This window comes from Borostomias antarcticus (genome assembly GCF_949987555.1).
Source record: "Borostomias antarcticus genome assembly, chromosome: 7".
NCBI lineage: Eukaryota > Metazoa > Chordata > Actinopteri > Stomiiformes > Stomiidae > Borostomias > Borostomias antarcticus.
The window spans coordinates 5,123,917-5,146,477 of NC_140240.1; the positions used below are offsets into that span (position 1 = coordinate 5,123,917).

General features: G+C 43.0%; 2 protein-coding genes across 2 annotated transcripts; one reads left to right on the plus strand and one right to left on the minus strand.

The window, feature by feature from the left end:
- Positions 1 to 553: 553 nt before the first annotated feature.
- On the minus strand, positions 554 to 12,175 carry zhx3a (zinc fingers and homeoboxes 3a). The gene is made up of 3 exons (XM_084441191.1): positions 12,067 to 12,175; positions 2,592 to 5,507; positions 554 to 2,020 (listed from the first exon to the last, which is right to left on the minus strand). The coding sequence occupies exons 2-3, from the start codon at positions 5,402 to 5,404 to the stop codon at positions 1,987 to 1,989; spliced, it is 2,847 nt and encodes a 948-aa protein (XP_084297317.1). The 5' UTR covers positions 5,405 to 5,507; positions 12,067 to 12,175; the 3' UTR covers positions 554 to 1,986.
- A 1,586-nt stretch (positions 12,176 to 13,761) lies between these two features.
- On the plus strand, positions 13,762 to 18,949 carry fam83d (family with sequence similarity 83 member D). Its single transcript, XM_084440781.1, has 4 exons — positions 13,762 to 14,262; positions 16,427 to 16,594; positions 16,756 to 16,880; positions 17,291 to 18,949. The coding sequence occupies exons 1-4, from the start codon at positions 13,780 to 13,782 to the stop codon at positions 18,243 to 18,245; spliced, it is 1,731 nt and encodes a 576-aa protein (XP_084296907.1). The 5' UTR covers positions 13,762 to 13,779; the 3' UTR covers positions 18,246 to 18,949.
- Positions 18,950 to 22,561: the final 3,612 nt, after the last annotated feature.

Consider the following 22,561-nt stretch of genomic DNA (forward strand, 5'->3'; position numbering starts at 1 on the left):
GATGTGATTTTACTGAATGAAAATCTGAAGTGCAAGATGTGACATTCTTTAGAAACCATTGCCTTGTTCTTTAGTAATGGGGAACGGTGTCTGAGGCACAGTGAGCGATTTCTAAATAGGATTCAGTATTCTGCAGACCCATCCGCTTAAGATCCCGTTTAGAAGAACGCCTGCTCAACTGGTGTATGTTCAGCTTGAATTGTGACTTGGCTGACTGGACTCACTATAAGCTTGTGCATTCTGTAAAGGCTTTCTTTCCAGACCACTGTTGTGCTTGCAGTTCATTGTGTAAGAACCAAGAAATGCTGTTCCCTTCTGTCCAGAGGAGAAATAGCCAAAGCTGAATTCCCCACCCTGTCAACAGATTTGTCTCGGTATATTGAGGTGTATGTGCACAAACGGTTCTTCGCCAGTAGATGACACTGTATGTTTAACACGAAACCTGCTTTTTGTTACAGTATTTGTCCCAACTGGAAATATGTATGCATCATTTACGCTATCAACTAATGCTTTTGTGACAAAATCAACAGACATTCTTGATCAGTGAGTATTCTGTTTATTCTGTAAAGATTTAGAAGTGTAGAAAGGATGATACAACAGTGCTTTATGATCAAACTATTTCATAAAAGTGATCATAACACAGTAAGTCCAGATTCATTTTCATCTTTAATGTCTCAAAACCAAAATAAATTGGTAACATACGACAAGTGCATACAATGCTGGTAGGAGGTCACCTCCAATTTCACTTTGGATGGTATAGCACCGTTCATAGCTAGTTAGCAGCTTGACAAAGATGCAGCTTTGTAGCATTCATGTAGTGACTACGATTGTACATTTACATGAACACATGAAAATTCAGTGGAGTGAAATATCTCCTCATTTGGCTCTCTAGCTAGCACAAGATCTTACTCTGTCAGTGTCCAGGGGTTTAGAACAAATTGACATTTTGATTTTTACAACATTTGCCAGTAATATTTGATATAACAGCAAAATGTTAAACTTTTTCAAAGTGTACAGAAGCAGCAAATTCACATACATAGACCAGCAATAACCATCAATGCACTGGAAAAAAATTGATCTCAACAGCACATTTTAGCTGAAAAGCAAGGTGATGGGCAGACAAGTCATAACACAGGGACAGCTGAGTAAGGCAACATTAGCGTGATAGGCTCTTTCTGTTGAGTTTGCAGATCAAGCCAGGGCAGTGTAGAAGAGTATTGATCTTGACAACAGTCAATATCTTTACTCTGGGGCAGTGATTTTAGCATTGCTGTCTTCATTAGTGCATTGTATGTATTGTCTCTTGCGAGCAGCTGAACTGTGATTACCAACATCTATACAGAGCTGAATACAAACTGTTTTGATTGCATCTGGACTTACAGTGACTATAGGAGTAAGTAAAATTGAAAACCAAATGACAGAAAAAGCAGAATTCAAGGCAGTGCTGAAGTACTGTACTGGTTGCTAAAAAAAAGTTTAAAAAAGAAAAAAGAAAAATTATATATATATTTATCACAAAGCTAACAATAACACCTCCATGACACTTACTGTCCAGTCAATAAAAACAATCCTCAATAGTGCATTTTCAATCATATATGTATGCATATCTCCCTCGTCTTAACAACAGTATCTTCTCTCTATAAAATTCCCTCATTCAAGTCAGTTATCCAGTCTGTGTGTTCTTCTCTTTCCATTTGTGATCCATCTAACTGACCTAATTTTGCACCCTCCCCACACAACCACATAGAAGCATGAAGAAAGGCTTTAATCACAGGACTCAAGGGTGAAAAGTTCTTTCTTTAGAGGATGGCAGGAAGTGATGGGTGATGGAAGAGGAAGGGACGGGATAGGGGGTATTCACAGTTACAGTCAACGGTCCAACGGTTCAGCTACAATCACATCTGCTGTCATAATGAACACACAGACCCTGGCTGTAAAGCTGGCCAGCCACACCGTCCTTCCCCCCTCAGTGATTGGATCGCTCTGTCACACTTCCAGCAGCTCTGTCCTCAGTCGATCCCTTGGAAAAAAAACACACACACAAAGACTCAAGCATACAAATAGGACATGCATTTATTACAAGGCTGCCCTGATTATGTTTGATGTTCTGTGAGTACATTTTGTATATTTTTGAGATGCACATAGTAAACTAATACTAGGAAATCAGGAGCTAGCCCTTGTGAAAGCCATCTCACCAAAGACAATTGTCATGACTTATTCATATATATTAGCACACTCTGTCAATCTATAATTCAATGGCCCTGCCCAGACTCTGTTTCATCTAAAAATAGCTTCTTAAAACACAGACCTTTGATTGTCAGAAGAAGCTATTCAGTACACATGCTCCCTCTCTCCCTTTCTCGTCTCTGCTAGTCACACAATAAGTGCACACAATAACTACACAAACAAAAGATGTCTTTGTTTAATATCCTCATTTGATTCACAATATAATGGGCACCTCATATAAAGAAACCTCCAATGTAACGTGTAATGTAATGTAACTACATGTTAATGCAATGTATATGTCATATCACCTAAATTACAACGTGTCCCTTTAAATGTAGTAAGTCATCTACAGTTCAGAGACTCACCTGGCCTGACTGCCCTCAGTCTGCTGCTCCACAAAGGCCGGCCTGGTGGCAGTCTGCTGGTGCTCATCCTCTCTGTCCGTCCAGTGGTCCTGCAGAGCTCCTGACTCCAGCGTGTTTTCTGAGCTCGCTAGACTCAGCAGTGGAGTGTGAGTGTCCTGCCAAACAGCCCTCTGGATGGTGGTCAGCTGGCCAGGTCGTCCTCCCTCAAGCTGCTTGTTCAGATCCTGGTCAACCAGTTTCCTTTGATCTGGGTCTTTCGGTGTATCAGGGTCTGGGTCTTTAAGGCCCTTCCCCTCCTTCACACCTGCTGGTGGATGCTGGTAGCTCTCCAGCCACTGTAGCTGACTATTCTTGTGGATGTAGCGGCTGTCGCTGAACCAGCGCACCACCTCCGGCTTGGGCAGGCCCGTCATGGTGCTCAGCTCCTCGTACTGCTGGCTGCTGGGCCAGCTGGTGCTGGAGAAGGCCTGTCTGAGAAGGTGCACCTGCTGGGGGGTCTTCTTGTCCCAGGGGGCAAAGAAGGGTGGCTGGGAAGTGGGGGTCTTAGGAAAGTCAGGCTTGAGCCCTAGAGTTGCGGATTCAGAGCCTGGCATGGCATCTGACTCGTTCACCTTCAGCCTCTTCAGGTTGATCTTGATGGGGTCGACTTTAAGCCCTGGAACAGTCTTGTCTGTCTCAGCATGGTCTTCCTCTTTGATGAGCTGCTGTAAAATTGACATACCTTTCATGGGAAACTCCTTAATATATTTGACCTCCTCTAGCATGGACACGCTGCTGCTGCTGCTTTTGGTAATGACAGTGGTGCTGGTGTTGTCATTTTGGGCGTTGCTGGCATGGTTCAGGTTGTTATCATTATTGCTAGTGCTGGAATAATCACTGCTAACACTGCCACTGTTGGTCTTGCGGGGGATATAGTTGTTATTTTTGTCATCATCCGTCTGTGTTAATGGGCACTGATCTGGGTTGTTGTTAGATTTGCTGGTGTTCATGATCACTTTACTTTTGTTTCCGCTGAAACCTTCCAAGATAGATGGTATACTGTTAACTTTGCTGTTTTGTTTGCTTTCATTGTCAACTTTGCTGTTTTGTTTGCTTTCATTGTTAACTTTGCTGTTTTGTTGGCTTTCATAGTCAGAACTGCAATTACCATTATTATTGCTAATGATAGTTGAGCAACTGACTATGCTGTTGCTTGGGCTGCCGTTGTTCATGGATTTCCTAGTGCCATTTTCACCACCATTACTACTATTGGAGAAGTAACTACTAATGCTACTGCTACTACTGCAACTGCTGCTGCTACTGCTGCTTCGGTTGCCGGTGCTTACGACACAACTGCTACTTCCAGGAATGTCCAACCCCAGGCTCACACTCTTGTCTGTCTCCAGGGCTGGTACAGTACTCTTGGTCAGTACCTGAGCTGTTCTGACCACTGATGGATGCTTTGGGGGGGTTGCAGATGCAATGTACGAGACTCTAGTGATCTGCTGGCCAGCTGACATATTAGCCTGAGTAGCTATGACCCTGGTCTGCCTGCCTATCATGCTACCATGGTGCACTCTGGCTGTCTGGTAGTTGGGTCCCACTGCGGCAGGCTGGGCGGTGATCGTGTGATGTGTCACTATATGATTGGCATGTCGTTGTTTTGAGGGCTGCTTTTGAGGCGCTGCTGCCTGGAAGACAGTGTTGAACATCTTCCTCTTGGCCTCCTCTATCTCCTCGGGGGACCAGCTGATGCCCTGCTTCAGTCTCTGAGCTGTGAACCACAGTTTGATCTGCTCCTCCGGGAAATCGGAAACCACAGTCAGGTAGCAAAGCTCGGCTTTGGTCGGGTAGGGGAACTTGCCAAAGGAGGTCTTGAGAAAGCTGCTGGTGTCCATGGCAGCATTATAGGTTGGTATGCTGCTTAGAGGGATCATCACCTTTGGAAGGTTTCCGCTGGAATCAGAAGAGTGGGAGGAGTAGAGAGAGGGAGTGTGCTGGTGAAAGGGTTGACTGGGTGCTGTTGTTATCACATGGGTGACAGAGGTCCTGGGCATAGCAGGGGCACCAGTCACATGAGGAGACCCGTTCTGGAGCTCAGGCACATTTGTCAACATGTTGGGGTCTGTCTCCTTCCCTGTGTCTATCCTTCGCACCTCCACAGTGTGGGAGACCACTATCTTCTTGTGCTCTCCTTTGGCCTTCATCATCCTGGCTATAGGCGTTTTAGTCAGGGAGATCCCGGATTCTCGGAGGTCCTCCCCGCTGTCTGTGAACAGGCTCTGCTCAACTGTGGTGATTCCGTCCCTCTTTTTGACATGGAGGGAACCATGGATGGAGCCCCCGATCAGCTCAGGGTGGGCTCTGGCGTTATGCAGGGCTAGGGCCTCGAATTGGACCACTGACACCCCACAGTTCAGGCAGTAGAAGCTAGGCTGGGCCCTGAAATCAGCATGGCAGTTGTGTAGATGGTCCAAAAAGAAGTTCAGGTCTCTGGACTCAAAGCAGCAGGGAGGGCAGCTGTATGTCCCTCCTTTGTGCCATCTGTCACCCCCTATGGATCTGGAGGAGTCATGGGAGAAGTGGCCCGCTTGTTCTCCAGAGATGCTAAGGATGCTGTCCTCTGGGATTGTGGGTAGGAGCTCGGATAGACAGCCCAGGACAATCTCCTCGCGCACGTGTTTGGTTTTGGAGGGGATCATGCAAGGTACAGTTGATTTCCTCTTGCTGGCCATTGTGTTAATCTGTGTCGATGGATTGACTGATTGGTTGTATGGTATGAAAGCAGAGGGTTGATGGCTAGTGAGGAGGTCCTGATCAAGGTTTAGTGTCATGGACCAAGTGCTATGATGTCACAGTGTTGCTTCATGTTTGCCTTCTTGCTCTCAGGTCTCTTGTCATATGTGCACAGATGTGTTGAAGCAGTTCACTGGCCACCTATGCGTGTGAGAGAAAACAAAACAAGGTAAACTGTGAGAATGATTCGTAATGAAAAATAGCTGGTGGAAGCACACACTGATGGTATGATTTATAGGCCTAATTAAAAGCTCATCACTGAAGAGGACAATGTTGAAATGTGTATTGTACTGCTCAGAAAATAAATGAGGAATTAAACATCTAAATCTGATCACCAGTGTGTGCTTCTCCTGTTATTTCATATTATACATTTACCTAAAAAACGTATTCATTCTTGCGCAGACATTTCTGAACAAGAACAATGCATACACATGCCTAGTTGAAGGATTTGAATATAAACTTATCTTACCCAAGGGCTACTTCAACTACCCAATGTTTAGGGAATTTAGCGAGCATCCTGATCATGTGCCTCACATTAAGGCCAAACTATGCTGCCAAGCTTGGATTAGTGCCACGGTTCACATTTTAAAAAGGCAATATTGTTAGTCTTTTAGATTTTACTCTTTGGGAGCAATGTGGTGAGCCAACACCAGTGCATTTTTATGTGATGTCAATGATGTTTAAGGATCATACATGAAAAATCTAAAACTATTGATGGGCTAATGGCCCTATGGCTATAAAATAAACAGATGTGTAGTTGATCTGTGATCACTCGTAAAAATCGCCATTTGTAACACATTAAAGATTGAGGGGTTGTTTCTCTCTCTCCATCTCTCTCACACACACACACACACACACACACATACACGCACATGCACACACACACACACACACACACACAAACATAAAAACATAACAATTGTGAGCCAGAGAGTCCGTTCAGGACATGGGTCAACTGTGGTCAAGGTTTTCCACTTATTGTTTTTATAGTTTCATAGCTAAATATCTCATAGTGTTTCTTTCTCTGGGCAATCTACCATATGCAATTAAGATTGAAGAAAACATTGTAAGATGTGAACATTGAGATAGGACTCTGCTTCCTCAAAACACTCTTGACCCGTCAATGACCCTGAAATACAAACAGACACACACACACACAATGTATTTCTTTTTTAATCTCTCCCTCCTCCTACTCTCTGGCTGTGAATGTGTGGATGGCTTTTCCCTTTCCATCCTCATCTGGCCAGACAGTACATCGCTCAGTAAAGAGCACTCAGGATGCTGCTCCACGTCCTCGTCCAAGACACACCTCTAAGCTCTGGGGTTCAGTACTAGCCACACACTGCTTAATAACATACAGTTTACATACTGCTTAGTGCTCTAATGTATACATATCGAATACATACACAATACAGAGTATACTGTTACATTCTTGAAAATGTATAGATAATCCTATCTCTCACATCCACATTCTGCTGAGAATTCAGTCAATCTGAATGAGGCCTCCAACGTTTGTGTTCACCAAAGCCGGCTGCCTGGTAAATAAAAGATGAACCTGTTCCAGAATTAAAAACCCCCAGTGACTGAACACAGAACATGCCGAACCCAGACAGGCTGTGACGTCCTTTTTGTAACTGCCCCTTTATATTTCTAATCATGGCTGCCTTCCGTCTAAAAACAACAAAAAACAGAGAACAAAACTAGGTCACCAGCATCTTATGCAGTAATCCCGGTCCACTGCATCCAGACGCGGGCATGTGCTGTATGTTTAGCCGCTGGAGAGGTCATGATACTATTTGACGGCACACTCACTTAACCCTTGGTGAGGACAGTGGGTTCAACAAGTTAGTTCCATTGGTTCATTGATTTACAAGCCACTTCTCATGCAAAACAATGGTCCTGTTATGCATGCAAATGTGGTTCATGTTTATTAATACATTTTGGAGACCCCTTTACAATCTAATCTATTTTACAATAATACAATCTAGTATTGACAATATAACAACTACTGCCCAAATTCAAGTCTGATAGTTATAATTATATATATATATCAATATTTATAATATTGTTCTAAGTATAGTTACAGTAGGGAAGGGAATAGGTAGATATAGGTAGGAATTTTTTTTCTTCAAAAATGTCACCTGATAGAAAAGTGTTTGCGAAACAGTAATAGCTCCTGAATATTAAGATGTGACGAGATATGGGCAGTACCAGAGAAGAGAAATAACAGTGTCAACACAAACACTGCACTGGCATTTCTCCTCCTCAAACACCTGACTTCCTGCATGACAAACCCAGGCCAAAAGTTGAGAAAGGTTGCAAAAAAAACAGGCCACCTATCAAAAGAATAGGGTGCTTTATCTAGCCTGCGAGACGTGCGATCAAACGCAATACAAGGGCTTCCCAGACAGCGAACCACTGAATGAAGCTCTCTGAAAAGAGACGCTTCGTGTTTCAGCACTGAGGTAGACGACTCAGACAAGCACTGTCTGTCCCCAGTGTGTCATATGTCCCGATACTGGCACAGGCCAGGCTGAGAGGAGCCTCTTTTTATCTCACTAAACCAAGGGAGTAGGATCTGAACTGAGGTACAGGGACAGTGCTGGGGACAAGCTCTCTAAACACTCACATTCATTAACAAGAATAGGCCTTGTGTTACCTTCGATGCCGAGCTATACAAACGTGGTTTGGTTTGCAGGAAGTGGAACAAACTATTTTAGGGAGACTTTGAAATGTAAAGAACAATTCTGCTGTTGCTGTGATGACTGGAATGAGAAAACTGGGCTGATGTTTGATAGGCGTTTGTTCTGGTGCTTGTCACATGAAGGAGAGCAGAGGACAGTGAGAGGAGGAGGGACAAAGGAAGACAGGGTGGTGAGCGTATGAGTGACGATGACGCAGAGAGCGCAATGAGGTGGTTTAAATTCCACCTGCAACACACACACACATCAAAGCTTTCAGAAATATTTCTCTTTGAACTGAACTACTGGTAAAAAAAAACCTCTGATGCAGCAGTCGGGAAAACAAAAAAAAATCATTATTCGTTTTCAACACTTAAAAGTTCATGAGGATTTGTGTCTGTTTTAAAAGGCCACAACCATTTTCCATGGAATTTACTTTTAAAATCAATTGTAATATCACCCCGCATTGGGGGTGGGAGCAGACAGAACAACTCCTGACAGACACATTGCCAAATGTCCATTAAATAGATTAACGTCATGTGAGTGGATCATCTGGACACCCAAATATAAGTCAGAGACAGAGAGCAATCACTGTTTAGAACAGGGAAGAGATGGGGAACAATGGTGTCTTGTTTATGAGAGAAACATGATCTTCAGACGACTGACCGGTGACTTGTCATTGTTCAATTTCCTGCATGTCTGAGTGTCTTCTGTATCCATGATGTTTTCTGTGTCTGAGAGTGTATGTTTGGCAGCATGGATGTGGATTAGTAGCATAGCTCTGTGTGCCTGTGTGACTTGTCAACAGTAATTAGAAGCAAGGTCTACTGAATTGTACTGAACATTTTTTGGGAGTCATCACTCGTCAATGTCGAGTAGCCTAACATAAATACGGCAAATCTGTCAACTGTGTCTTGCCTGTCCTTCTGTCCTCCATCTTTTCTTCTTTATGCACACTGTAGTATACATGCGTGTCTCCAAACGTCTGTCGAGACGCAGGTGTTGGCAGTCGTCTCCTCCTCACCCCCCCCCCTTACCTCCGTGACTGCAGCCCGGTCCGCTGGGAGACCAGTCGGCAATGCCACTCATGTGTTAACATTGCCATGGCAACCCCTCTCTTCCCCTTGCCCAGCACACACCACACACAAGAGGAGTCACTTGCCTACACCCTCCGCCCATCCAGACAGATACACACAGACACACACCCACACACAGAAAAAGAACCCCTTAAATTGTAAACCCAGGCAGTACAGGACAAAGTTGGTCTTCCTGCTCAGCCATCTTTGAGCAGGTCAGTTCAGACCGTTTCAGATCATTTGAGTGGGGTGAATGCATATAGCACTCTCATCTCTCTACTACGGCCCATCAACGTGCAGCATCTAGTACTGTACCACACAGTGCATTTCACTCTTTTGATGTGTTTATGAAAGAAAATGTCATAACAGAGAAACGAGGACATATACGTTGCCGATAACCCCTCTGTCAGTTATTGCCTTGTTACAGTGCAGGCCTGAGGAGGGGAGCAAGGACAGAATGTACCGCTTAATGACTGCCTGAGCACTTTCTCTATACCTCTTGGGTTTGTTTTCACTCAATACCCATAAAAATCAAATTGTGTTCTCCAGACCCTATCCCTATGGTCGAACTGAAATGGCAGACAAAATTAACCATGTGGGGGGGGGGGGACGGATTCATATGGCCTATTTCCGTGCTTTTGAAGAATAACTCCATTTCTGTAGCCAGGACAACAGGCGTTGAATTTGGCAACTTAAAAAGAAAAAGGAAGAAAAATGGCGGCGGACCGTACATTGTACTGTCCAATACCTAAAATGGCTGACATCACAGCCCTTAGCTGCTGCCAGAGCCTGGCAAACACCAGCTCCTGCTGACCAAACCTTTCTTGCACAGGACAGAGAGAGTGGCAGGGGCTCATTCCTCACTAGCCCCCAGTTTTTCTTCTCAAGAGTGCACAGACGTTTCTTTTGGTTGGAACTGAGCAAACATGCCGTCTCTGTGAAGCTTTTGATTGCTTTGGTCTCGATACTGAAATATCCCTCAGACAAAAATGATAGAAGATGATGAAAAGCATGGGGGAAAAGTGAACTTGTACAGTATGGTGTTGAACCACAGACTTCAGACATGAACTTGTTGAACTATAGTTTGGTTTGGAGACTGTTTTGTAAGGATGGGGGAACTACACTGTTATCAAGAATATGCCTGTTTGCACAGACCTGCTAGGACATAGATCTGGTTGGCATTAGATAGCTGATTTTCCTCTCTGAACTCAAGGAATGTTATACACTCGAAGTCAGCTAAAACTGCAAATCATGACCATATGACCCTCCTCCAGTGTAATCTGGCCATGGAACTGAAGACATGAAAATATTATCCAACTGGTGTTGATAGAACATCACAATCCTCAAAGTGGAATATTCCTGGTAAAAAAAAGGAGTGGTACACAAAGATGTTTTTTTGAGGGGAGATTGGGCACTTTCAGCCCATTACATTGTGTCTGTGTATACAAACACTCTCTGTTATGGCCATAACCATAACTGTGAGCCATCCCTAATTGCAGGGAGTCAGGATGAAAGGCAATATGCCTGGCCTCATTAGACCAGTTCCGAGAAGGGAGATGGAACAACGTTTCCAGGGATCCACAAAGGGAATTGACATTCCCCCAGTGTAGAATGAAACACTCCACACAGACACACATCGGACAAAGCCAAACTGAGCATACTGTGGAGCCAGGCGATGAGAGCTTGTCTACCTTTGTATTTGTTAGTAATGAGAGATTTCTGACGAGGAATAAGATTAGAAGAGTGCGACTGAAAGATTTTTGTACGCTCTCTATGCTCACATCAGTCGTCATGCACCTTTTTGGTTTGATGTATTGGTGTGAGAAATTAGGTATAAGGAAATCACCGACAAAACAATAGTAAAAAGTTAACATTTCCCACTGTTGAGCAATGATAATCATGTTAGCCCTAATTCTTGAAGTGGTGTGATATTAGGGGTCAAATAACTGAAATGGGTGGATACAGCCTGCTAGTAAAGAGGAGAGTGGCTGAAGCCGCGTCAGTCACTACTAGCCTACAGGGATTCCTCCCAATGTCTGTGTCACAGTCTGGCACATGATAGTCAGCTTTTGCATGAATGCACAGATGTCAAGATGACTGACTTCACACCTAAAATAATGTGTGTGACGTTTCAGTATTATGAAGTGAGGTAGCCAATTTCAGACGATGACTTTACAATCTGCACTACACAGCTACATTAAATTTTAACGAGATGACAAAATGACTGCATCATGGCTCAAGCTGCTGGTTATTGTTGAGAGGTCTGTGATTCAAAAACATATGAGAAAATAAAAGCGTGGAATTCCAAAAAATACATCCACTATTGCCAGTGAACTAGAATATACAGTCAAAACAACGAAAATTCTGCCGTGGAGGCTACTCTATATGGTGATTATATGGTAACCAATTCAAAGAGATTTTCGAATATAAAAATCTGGATACTCGTCTGTGTCATAAAACCCGGTTAAATAAGTCAGTATTTTAATTATAACAATTTATTTGGGTAAAAGTCCTTAACTAGACAGTTCAACCACTTGACAGTAGGTGGAAATATTCCGATGTGCAATAGGCTATAGGCTACTTATAGGAAACGTCACATTGTAGCGTGCGGGGCAAATAAGACGAACGTTGAACATTCTTGAAACTGTAACAAACTGACAAGTTTAACCCGTTCACTCCAGAAGCCTGTTGGCAAACACGAACGAAGCTTACCATGAACAATCTATGACACATATAGTACAGCCTAATGAATATTCCCCAAAATCCTAACTAGGCACCCCCCACCTACTGTCGCCATTTTATAGCCTACATTGGCGACTTCATATAAACTGCATAGACTACAGCACCAGATAAAATTTAATAGCGAGACAGAATTCCAGTAAACACATTGGTATAATCTTATAAGGGCTGCTCGACTGTATACAAGGATACGTGTGGCCTTACCTTGATTGTCGGTCAGGAGTAAATGGTATCCGACATTAATAGTCTATAGAATGAATAATTTTAGATTAGCTCCGTCCGTTGCGCTTTGAGAAGAGGAGGGGGTGGGACCTCTCCTCAAGTGAACCCGGTGAACTGGCGTGAACTCGGCAGTGACCACAACTAGGTAGCCTACATTAGCCTACCTCTCCTCGCTCACTGTGTGGACAGCAAACAACTACGGTCGGCAGGGCAGGACGAGGCAGCCAAAAATTATACGGAGTATTTCCTATGAACACGTGATTCAAAGCGTCACCCAAAATCCAAAAACCCTTTCATCTAAATTTTGGAGAAAGGCGGGGGTCGCGCATGTTGCATTCACAGAAGAGAAAATCTCGAGCATGGTAGTGAAGCCTAACCTACTCCTACTGTAAACTATCCTTTAAGATTAAATGTCTATAATAGCCTATATTGAGTAGGCTACGCGTCCCGATCGAAATGTGAATTCGTTCGGACAGTTTGCACAGCATGATTGTTCTGACTCACCATCTCTTAAAATTAACTCTAGTAGACTAAATATTAGCTTAACTTCGCAGTGGTAGCCTATAGGTAGCCTAATGTAAACTAATGCCTTTAGCCTACAATGGGATTTTTGTCCCCTTATCTCTGTCGAGTCAGGCAGATGCATGGCCTACCTGCTGGTGTAGTATGCTACAGTAGCCTAGCCTATAGGAGAGGAGAAAATTAAATATAAGCCCATGGTCTTCTTATATTATTTAGGCCATGTAATGGTTAGGCAACAGTAGCCTAGGCTAACTGCGCAACAACTGAAGTGTCCAACCACCTGAGGATGATTAGTGAACTTGATTCTTACTGCACGTCTCAGTACGTTCTTCCCTGTCTAAATAAAGGCATCTATCTATCTATCTATCTTAACTTCACTTTATTATGAAATCCCAGAGGCAATTTATTTGCAGGGAGCAGCACAACATCAACAACAGTGGACAGAAGACATCGACACATTAAAAGTCAAAAAGACAATACATACACACACATTCACACACTCCTACACGCACCTGCTGGTCGCCGCATCTATCTATCTATCCATCTGTCTGTCTGATTGAAATAATAGGCTAGGCCTATCCTAATCTAAATCAATTTCCATTTCTTACAAGTCATTTGACACGTGGCATAGCCTAGGCTAATTAGCCTTTTTAATCATGTTGACAGCCAGCGCCCTTTAAAATGTAGGCTAGGTTTTAATTGAAAGCTCTTGCTTCATTGTTCACCTTAGTATTGACGTAGGCTATTAGGTTGTGGCGTGGGCTCAGTGCACCAGATAGCCTACATCCCTACAGAAAGGTCTCGCAGAAGAAAAAGCATCCCATGATCTATCTTTTGGTCCTTTTACCTTTCTCCAGCGCTGACACAGCGCTAAGCGTGGAGGAGATAGGTCTGGCCATGCGAGAGTGAGACTAGCCTGGATAATGTTGCAAAAGGTGGGAGGCGCAAACAGAGTTGTTTGCCTCCAAATTCAAACGGCTGGCCAATGAGTGCAGTGCATTTGCAGAGTGACAGTCTCAAAGCACATCCAGAGTGGAGAACAGTGTGCGTTTCTTGTTTGACAGCCAATGCCAACAACCGAGGGGCAGGAACCGAATGGAAATCAAAATACAAACGTGATTACAGTATTACCTGCACACTGTTGGAAGTGTAGGCTATAGAAGACACTAAATTATGGCTTTATCACAGTGTTTGGATGATTCACCTGCGAGATGGCCCTCTAAACAGGGAACTGATTTGAATCTTCAAGAATTGTATAACGAAAGACATCGACTCGCCTTGGAAGAATTGATTTCAGGGGGAGTCGACAACTTTATGGAATTTCTCAGAAAAGAGAGCATTCCCAACTTTTTGTCCGATGATGAGATTTGCCGCATTGGTCGTGCGGCAGTGGTGCCAAGGTGTTTGTTTCTCCATGGAGACGACATGGTTTTCGAGCAGTCGGTATGCAGTTCCACCATGGATTGCTCCTCTGTTACCTATTTTCCCGAGATCTCTGATGTAGAGCCTCCGCTGCTGGAAATCGGCTGGCCCGCCTTCACCTCTGGTTCCTTCCGTGGAGTCACTCGCGCCGTTGCACATTTCCAACCCAGCTATGGGGAATGTATCTACAGTTGCAAGGAAGCTGCAAGACGAATGATAAAAAGCGCAAAAGAGGTATGACAATATACAGAATACGATAGACTAATGTCAACATTCAAGGGCTTTGATTCAGAACCGCGTGAACATGGATAGCCTAGTTCAAGTTCAATACATTTTATTTCCAGAGCATTGAAATTCTTGCTCCTGTTCTCCACAGATGCTTATCAGTTAATGACTTAACACTGTAGGCTAATGTAAATATGAATAGGCTAATATAATATAGCCTAACCTAGACCTAAAAGTGAAGCCTAAATGAATAGTTAAATATAGGCTGCAGTTGAATAATATAATGTTAACCTGAATATAGAAAGAACCTAAACCTAAGTCTAAACCTATAGAAAAACCCTAAACCCAAATATAGCCTATTAGAATATGAATATAATACAGACGTAGGCTACACGTGTAAAGTCAAGTGTCGTGTGCTGGATAGGTGTTCTGCCTTGCCCGAAATGAACGCTGAATGTCGCCGAATCTGCTGGCTAGCCTATATTACTAGCCTATACTTCAAGCATGAATAGGCGACCTTTTAGAGTCAAATTATATTAGCCAAATTCCTCAAGTGTCAGATAGCAGACTTGAATGTGATAGGCCTACTTTGTGCATTAAACATGCTGCCCTTGTGAATATACTGTAGCATCTCACTAAGAATAATTTCTGAAGTCTATAGTTATTCCACTCAGCCAGAACACACAAGCATGAGTTGGTTTGGGGGTGGGGGGCACTAGTATATCGGCAACCCCCTGCCGAAATGAGACTGCCCCTCCTAATTCAGGACTGTGAAGGATAGCGATGACAAACGTTCCAGGACTCAAAGTAGAGGTCATCAAATGCAAGTATACCGAATTTGGTCAACATCAGACTGAAATCTCCTGAGAAAGTTTGTTTTTTTGTCGTTTTTCGGCACAACACCTGTTGATGAAGGGTGTGGGTGGGTAATAGTCCAATATGGAAAAGGGGGGGTTGTCCAGCAGGGGGTTGCAGGTGGTCTACTGTTGATGTTGTGTGTGGGGGGGGGGGCAGAGTGAGATGTCGAGGACGCTGATGCTGCAGCACGTATCCTCACTAAGACCAGAAGGAGGGCACACATCACACCAGTTTTAAAATCACTGCACTGGTTACCTATCAGTTTTAGAATATATTTAGTCTATACGTCATTACATAATCAAGCACCTAAATACATATCAGATATGCTTTAAAATATACACCCAGTAGGTCCCTCAGGTCCTCTGGCACTGAGCTTTTAACAGTCCCTAGAGCCAGGACTAAGAGGCATGGGGAGGCAAATTTTAGTTCATATGCCCCCAGCCTTTGGAACACCTTGCCAGAGGACCTGAGAATGTCTGAGACTGTGGTAATTTTTAAGTGAGATCTTAAAACACACCTTTTTAACATTGCTTTTATCACAGTTTTCCTTCTTTTAATATCTTAGTGTTCTTAATTTGCATTCAGTTTTATAGTTTTTTATTCTATTTTACACTATCCTTTAATTTTTATCTGTCTCCTTTTATGTAAAGCACTATTGATTTGTATGAATGGTGCTATATAAATAAAATGACATTGAAAATGACATTGATGGCCAGCAGCTCCACTCTGATGATCCTCACAACTATTTGGATGGCCTTCCTGTCGTGGACAGTGGTGCTGCCGTACCAGACTGTGATGCCTCCAGTCAGGACATTCTCAATGATGCTGCAGTATGAGTTTACAAGCGTTTGTGTGCTCATTCCCCATTTCCGCAGGCCTTTCAGAAACTAGAGTCATTGTTCTACCTTCTTCAGGATGGCTAGTAGTGACATACTGTAGGCCTACACTAATGCAAACCTTGGTACATAGCTAAAACAGACATTCCAAGCCAAATTAATCATGTTGCCTACGTGTTGGGAACTGTCTGTTAACATTCCAGCATTGAGGCAATTACTCCTAACAAAAAGAAGTCTGGAGCACTCTCATGGCCTTTCCGAATATGCCTAAGCATGCTTCTCCCACACCTGTTAAAGTTAGGATAATCTTGCCTATATCTAGATGGCATATCAGGATTGGGTTTCACAGATACAGCTAAAAGACCACTGCCTGTTGGGCTCATAAACTTATATCCATCAGATATAGACTTATCAAGAAAACCCACATAATGAAGAACTCCTTATCGGCTTCACTGCATTGCCTTTGTTTACCATTGCAGGTGATTGCCATAGTGACAGACTCTCTCACTGACCTGGACATCTTCAAGGATCTACAGGAGGCGTGCAACAAACGCAAGGTTCCTGTGTACATCCTACTGGACCAGTCATGTGCTCCTGCTTTCCTCAAAATGTGCAGCAACATCAATGTGCGATTGGATGATCTTCAGGTAAGTGGTTATTGATGTTAGGGCCGAGATAATAGGAGGGCAAATTACTCTTTATGTATTGTACTGTATATCTAGCAGTCATCACGATACACCTGTGTAACATAATTTGCTTGTGTTGTGTAATACAACTTATTGTTTTTTCCCCCCTCTTAACTTCTAAGAAAATGCGAGTGCGAACAATAACTGGTGGAACATACTTCATGCGATCGGGGGCAAGGATTACTGGAAAAGTTCATGAGCGGTTCATGCTGATTGATGGGAACAGAGTGGCGACAGGCTCCTACAGGTAAAAAGCCTGCTTCCCTCAGTCAGATGACAGAGAGCATTACCACAGTATTATCTGCTGTTTAGCACTGGAAAACCTTTTAAGAATTTTGTTGCACCTCCCGGGTGGCTGGGGTGGGTGCAGCAGTAATGTATCCTATTTAAAGGATGGGAAAAGATAATAAAATGATGAGACCGATGCAGTGGCTTCTCATTTGGCAGTTCTCAAAAGAATTCAACCATTTTTACAGTTAAATACAAGGACTGCCAAATGAGACGCCACTGCATCGGTCTTACCATACAGTTAAGGAATAAGGTATACAACATTACTTTATATCCCATATATTGTATTCAGTTAGCAAAAATGAAGTGGCTTACTGATTGTGATTATTTGTTTGATTTGTGTATTTATTATTGCCTTCCTCTGCAAAGGTTCAACTGGACAGACGGAAAGCTGAACAGCAGCAACCTGATTGAGCTGTCTGGCCAGATCACTGAGAACTTTGATGAGGAGTTCCGCATCCTCTATGCCCAGTCCATACCCATTGGTGCCCGGTGCCCTCCCAGTGCCCGTAACAGTGGCATCTATGATCACCTGCTCGTCAAACGGCCAGGGACACCTCAGCCTGCCAGGGAAAGGCCCGCGGAGCCTATCTGTCTGACCAGCACACCCAGTCGGGCCCAGGCCTCAGCACTGACACTTGCCTGCCTGCCTGACACCAGTAAGCTGCCTGGGGAGTGGGACCAGAACTCCAACCATTCCACAATTGGTGAAGACTGGAAGGAGCAGGAGCACATGCAGGAGGTCCTTACTGGTAGTGCTGCACAGTGCCAATCCTCTGGTGACCCCCCATCACCCAACAACACCCTCTGCCATGTCTCGACTCAGACAAGCTGCCCCAAGGTGGACAGTGCAGTCCAGACTGACCTGGAGCCCTCACTCCAGAACACTGACCTACCTCACGACCCCAACAGCACAGCGGCTGCTGCCAGCATCACCTCCACCAGTGCCCAGACCAACAACATCCAGAGAGAGACTGTGTCCTCCTCCTCTGAGGCCAGCTCCACCTCCCTAACCCATGGGGTGGACCGCAGCCCTCCAATACGTCACTGTACAGCACCACCTGATGGTAACTTGAGGGACTGCTTCCACAAGCTGACCAAAGAGAGGCAGCATCACTACTCTGCCATCCGCACCAAGCTGGAGCACATGGTTAACACGCTGTCCCACCGGCGTGAGCTGGTGGACCTCACCAACATGGCCCTAGGGCCGGGCCTCCACAGAGCACACAAAGCCCAAAAAGATCATGGGCTGGGTCATGCCCCTGGGCTTATGATGGATGGTGTAGGCATGGGCACTTGGCCAAGAGCCAGATGCCTACAGTAAAATTTTGACAGAATTTCCCCTCTGAGATGAATAGAGAATCTATCAGAACTAGATGCAGGGGCTGGCTGGTGTTAGAGAAAAATGTTTGGTCATGAGGTTTGTATTCATTTCTTACACACTGCTTGATGGCTTTAAGGGAAATGCAAAAGGTTTATTTTGAGCTGAAAATATGAACGTACTTTACCATGTACTGTTTGTGTACTTGACTGTGAGGCCTTGTTCTTCATTTTTGTCTGATACCCTTCCCTTTGCTTTCACACACATCTTAATATTTCTTGCTAAACTGTGCAGCCAGCATACCCTCTAATACATCTATTGATTTCACAAATTGAGGTGTTCTTTTTTTATACAACCTAGTTCAAGTTTAAGTTGGTTTATACCCATTGGGTATATGTATAGGGTACGGGTACAATACCTGGATGAGACTAGTTCAGATTTGCCATAATGTAACCAAAAATATTGCTCTATTATTTATGGCAAAAATATGTGCTAAATTGATGTTCAATGGGATGCATCTTTACCATTGTTTTTGTGATTATGTGGATCCACTCTACTGTCATGCACAAATAGTTGACTTTAGAAGGCAAAAGAATGGACACAGTTTAGAAATTTTTATTGTGTAGACACTGCAAAAAACACTAGTTTTGAGGAAAAGTATAGTTTGAATAAGTGCAATATATGTGTTTATTTTAATGAAATTCTTTTTTCAATTGTAGCTGCAACTTTCAGAGAGAACTGCAGTTTTATTGTGCCTTGCTGACAACTCCCGTAATAAAGAAGCTGTTAACCTTGATTCCTTGTTGCTCATATTGTTGCATTTGTCACTCCAGAGGGATACTTCACTTTTTGTCACTTGACAGCCCTTTCATAAGATGTAGATTTATACTTGTGACATGTGTGGGGTCTTGTACTTCTGACTCTTACTTAAGGACAAAGGTCCTATAGTGAAGAATCCAGGCCAATGTTTTGCTTTCATTTAAATGGACCATCATAAATGTTCCACAGAGACGTTAGTTGCAGGAATATTTAACCACAGTGAAGACGTTGACTGCATCGGGCTTGTAGAAAGTAGACACAAAGGATAAATCGTGACTGTGGTCCAAATCATTTGCTTATCAGAGCAATGGGTTTTCCAATCTAATTCTGCTTTCTTATTATAAAAATGCAGTATTTCCGGTTATTTAAGAAGCTTTTTTTGTGATGTGATGCAGGTGAAAAGATACTGTAGATTTCCTTCAATTTTGGGGGGAATAAATTTACATGACCAGAAACCAGACGGATTATTTAACCTAAAATAACAGTGTCAACAACTCATGTTGTAATGTGTAGCCCAAATGCAACCAGGCTGCCTAACAAAACCCACTTCATGCAAATAGTGAAGCTACAATTGATCAACAAGAGAACACACTGGCTGCAAATGAATTGGATTCTAATTGGCTGCTGTAAAAAAAAAACTTTAATGAAAACAGCAGGGTTTCCATAGCAGAACCGTCTGGTTATTAGTTATTTTGTAAAGATTACACACATTTATCTTAGAACAGATCATGTATTAATGAAATGTTAATCATTTAGTGCATAATTGACAAGTTGGTATACTTTCCCTCAATTGTTAGTACATCATAGCATACAGCACATGAAACACCAGGCCTAAGGAAAGGAACAGCATTGCCAGTTGCATATTGAGTACTTCATTTTTTATCACAAATCATGCCATCACATCAAGCAAATGAAATGACAGATATTAAAATTATTTATTTAAGCATTTTGCATAACATTTTTCAGTGAGTGTTGTATCAAGTGGGGTTGGACCTTGAAAATGAATGAAATACTTTGATTTTGACTTTTTTTTTTTCTTTTTCAATATAGCAGGCATTAGGTGTGCTGTCATTAAAATTATTTTTAATTCCCATTGTACTGCACATAATGCATGTAAATTAGTACTATATTAATTAATAATTTGCCAATTTGAATTTAGGATTCAATGTTTATGCTTCAATAGTAAACATTCACTGTTCAAAGACAGAAAAGGACAGGACTTATTATATCAGTGAAGTGGCTAGGTGGGTCATGTATTCTCAATCAAATCTGTGTCCTGATTCAATATTCAACATTTAGAGAGGTTTGAGTGCAGTCTGGTGGGACAGGGGTTAATTCCCCTGTTCAGGTTATGGAATCAGCAGCAACAATAATGGTTTCTCTGCCACCAGAGGGAACCATAAACTTGGATATCAAATAGCTGTGGGTTCCCTGGTTGGTGTCTGGTCTAACTCATTGCTTTGGACTCGGAGATCCACTCCAGACTCCTTATATATTTTGACTATTCACTCTAATCATGTGTGTATGTGTGTGTGTGTGTGTTTACTAAGTAGCCTTGAGAACCAATGGTTCTCGAGCCTAGTGGCCCATTAGGGCAGCCTGAGGCAGCTTGATGTCCAGTACAAATACAGCCCCTGGACATGACACTCTAACAGTATGTCATAGGGACTTACCCCCAGTCCAACCCTTGATGCTCTAGTGTCAAGTAGGGAGGCATTGGGTACCTTTTCATATTTTTAATTTTTAATAGTCTTTGGTATGACTCAGCCAGGGATCAAACCCCCAATCTCCCAATCTCATGGCAGACACTCTAACCACAAGGCCGTGTGTGTGTGTGTGTGTGTGCACGCATGCATGCATGCGTGTCTTTATTGAGTAGCCTAATTCCCTCCAAATGCCCACATAAGGTCATTTCCAGTTTCTATTGGTAGACAGTACACTAGTGCACACTGAATAAAGTCATCTTGGCTGGCATAGTGGCTGACAGAAGGTGTAACATTGTCCCACCACATTATTGAATTAAAAGCTAATCAGATTAGTAACCACGAGCATGCCATTGTGTATTATCATGGATCACAATTATGGAAATGGAGTTTAACCTTGTGCGTGCCCGGTCTAGAGCAACATCCAGATCTTGCTAGTGTAATCACTTTCTTCAGTCTTTAATTTGACAGACATGATTCATGTATCTGATAAGACACAGTATTTCTATTTACTTGGTTTTCGTTTTGTTCTGACTCAAGAGTGATGAGAACATGTACATTTGTGTCAATGTCTCTGTATGTGTGTGTGTGTGTGTGTGTGTGTGTGTAGGAAATTCCTTCATAAAGAAGATGCAATGATTGCACAAATGCACACTGTCCTTCAGACTGCCCAAAGTAAAGGGTAATGCCCTTTTAGTTTCTCAGCATCCAACGGCACTCTGTTCATCCTCCACTGATCTCCTTTTAACAACAGAGATCAGGGGAGAAAGACAATAACAGCCACCCTCATTGATTATTGGATTTGTATACATCACCCTATAGATTTATATATGGACTACCTTGATGCCTTCCAAGGTATTGAATCTCACATTTGCAATGACATTCATTGGAAAATGATTAAATGAGAAAAAGAAGCAGAGAAGGTAAAGTATCCTCACTTAATTCCAAACATTCTGGGTTTGCTATTCGTAGCTTTGGTAACAACAATAATCAGGCCTGTCTTATTAATTAACGGGACAGACTGAAATGGCTCTCCTGATGGTTAACGTAAACCTCAATTACTCTAAACACGGGGTGTTTGATGAGGTTAGGTTGATTACTTGACCCTCTTTAGTCAGATAGTGATCTATGGCCATTCCCATCGGAATCATTCTGTCTTTGGCAATTGCCACTGAAATTAATCTGTCTTTTTAAAATATGTTTCCCAAATTCTATGTTCCCCCCACACACACCCTCCCGCTCTCTTTTTCTCTTATGTTCACTCATATACTGTACCTGTCTTCTGTCAACAGGTTTCAGTCACCTGCTTTAACATTCAGTTAATTGCTTTTAACAAAAAAAAAACTCATCAAACCTGCTCAGTTGGCTGAATCCAGCCTTGTTGAGCTACCCCTGTCACGATTAATCTTGTTTGTGATGCCATCCATCCCTGGTGTGTTTTCCATGAGGGAGGGCACGGGTAGTCACTGCTCTGGAGACGGAGTGTTCTGCCTTAGGGCAGGAAACATTGATAAAAAATGTTCAAGTCATTGGAAAATTAAGTGATTCTAAAACATGTAGTCAGGTTTTTGCTGTTGTTCAGTGGATGTTCAGGTAGGGGAGTCAGATGGTGGCGTGTACAGAGTTTCAGCTGCTCCTAGGTCTGACGATTTCTGGTCTGAAAATGCTGATGACACACCACTGTGGGCTAATGCAGGTGGTGGATATTGTTGATAGTCTTTCTGTGCTAACTGCGTGCTCTGCACTTAAACTCTGTCCAACAGCGAGGCTGCTATTTTTAGACACGTCCAGCTGCTC

Bases quoted from the DNA above. Each gene is read 5' to 3' on its own strand.
- zhx3a (XM_084441191.1), bottom strand. From the start codon at position 5,404: ATGACACTAAACCTTGATCAGGACCTCCTCACTAGCCATCAACCCTCT. The intron at 2,021-2,591 runs GTGAGTCTCTGA...TTTTTTTCCAAG, and splicing joins ACTGAGGGCAGTCAGGCCAG to GGATCGACTGAGGACAGAGC.
- fam83d (XM_084440781.1), top strand. From the start codon at position 13,780: ATGGCTTTATCACAGTGTTTGGATGATTCACCTGCGAGATGGCCCTCT. The intron at 14,263-16,426 runs GTATGACAATAT...TTACCATTGCAG, and splicing joins TGATAAAAAGCGCAAAAGAG to GTGATTGCCATAGTGACAGA. The intron at 16,595-16,755 runs GTAAGTGGTTAT...TTAACTTCTAAG, and splicing joins TGCGATTGGATGATCTTCAG to AAAATGCGAGTGCGAACAAT.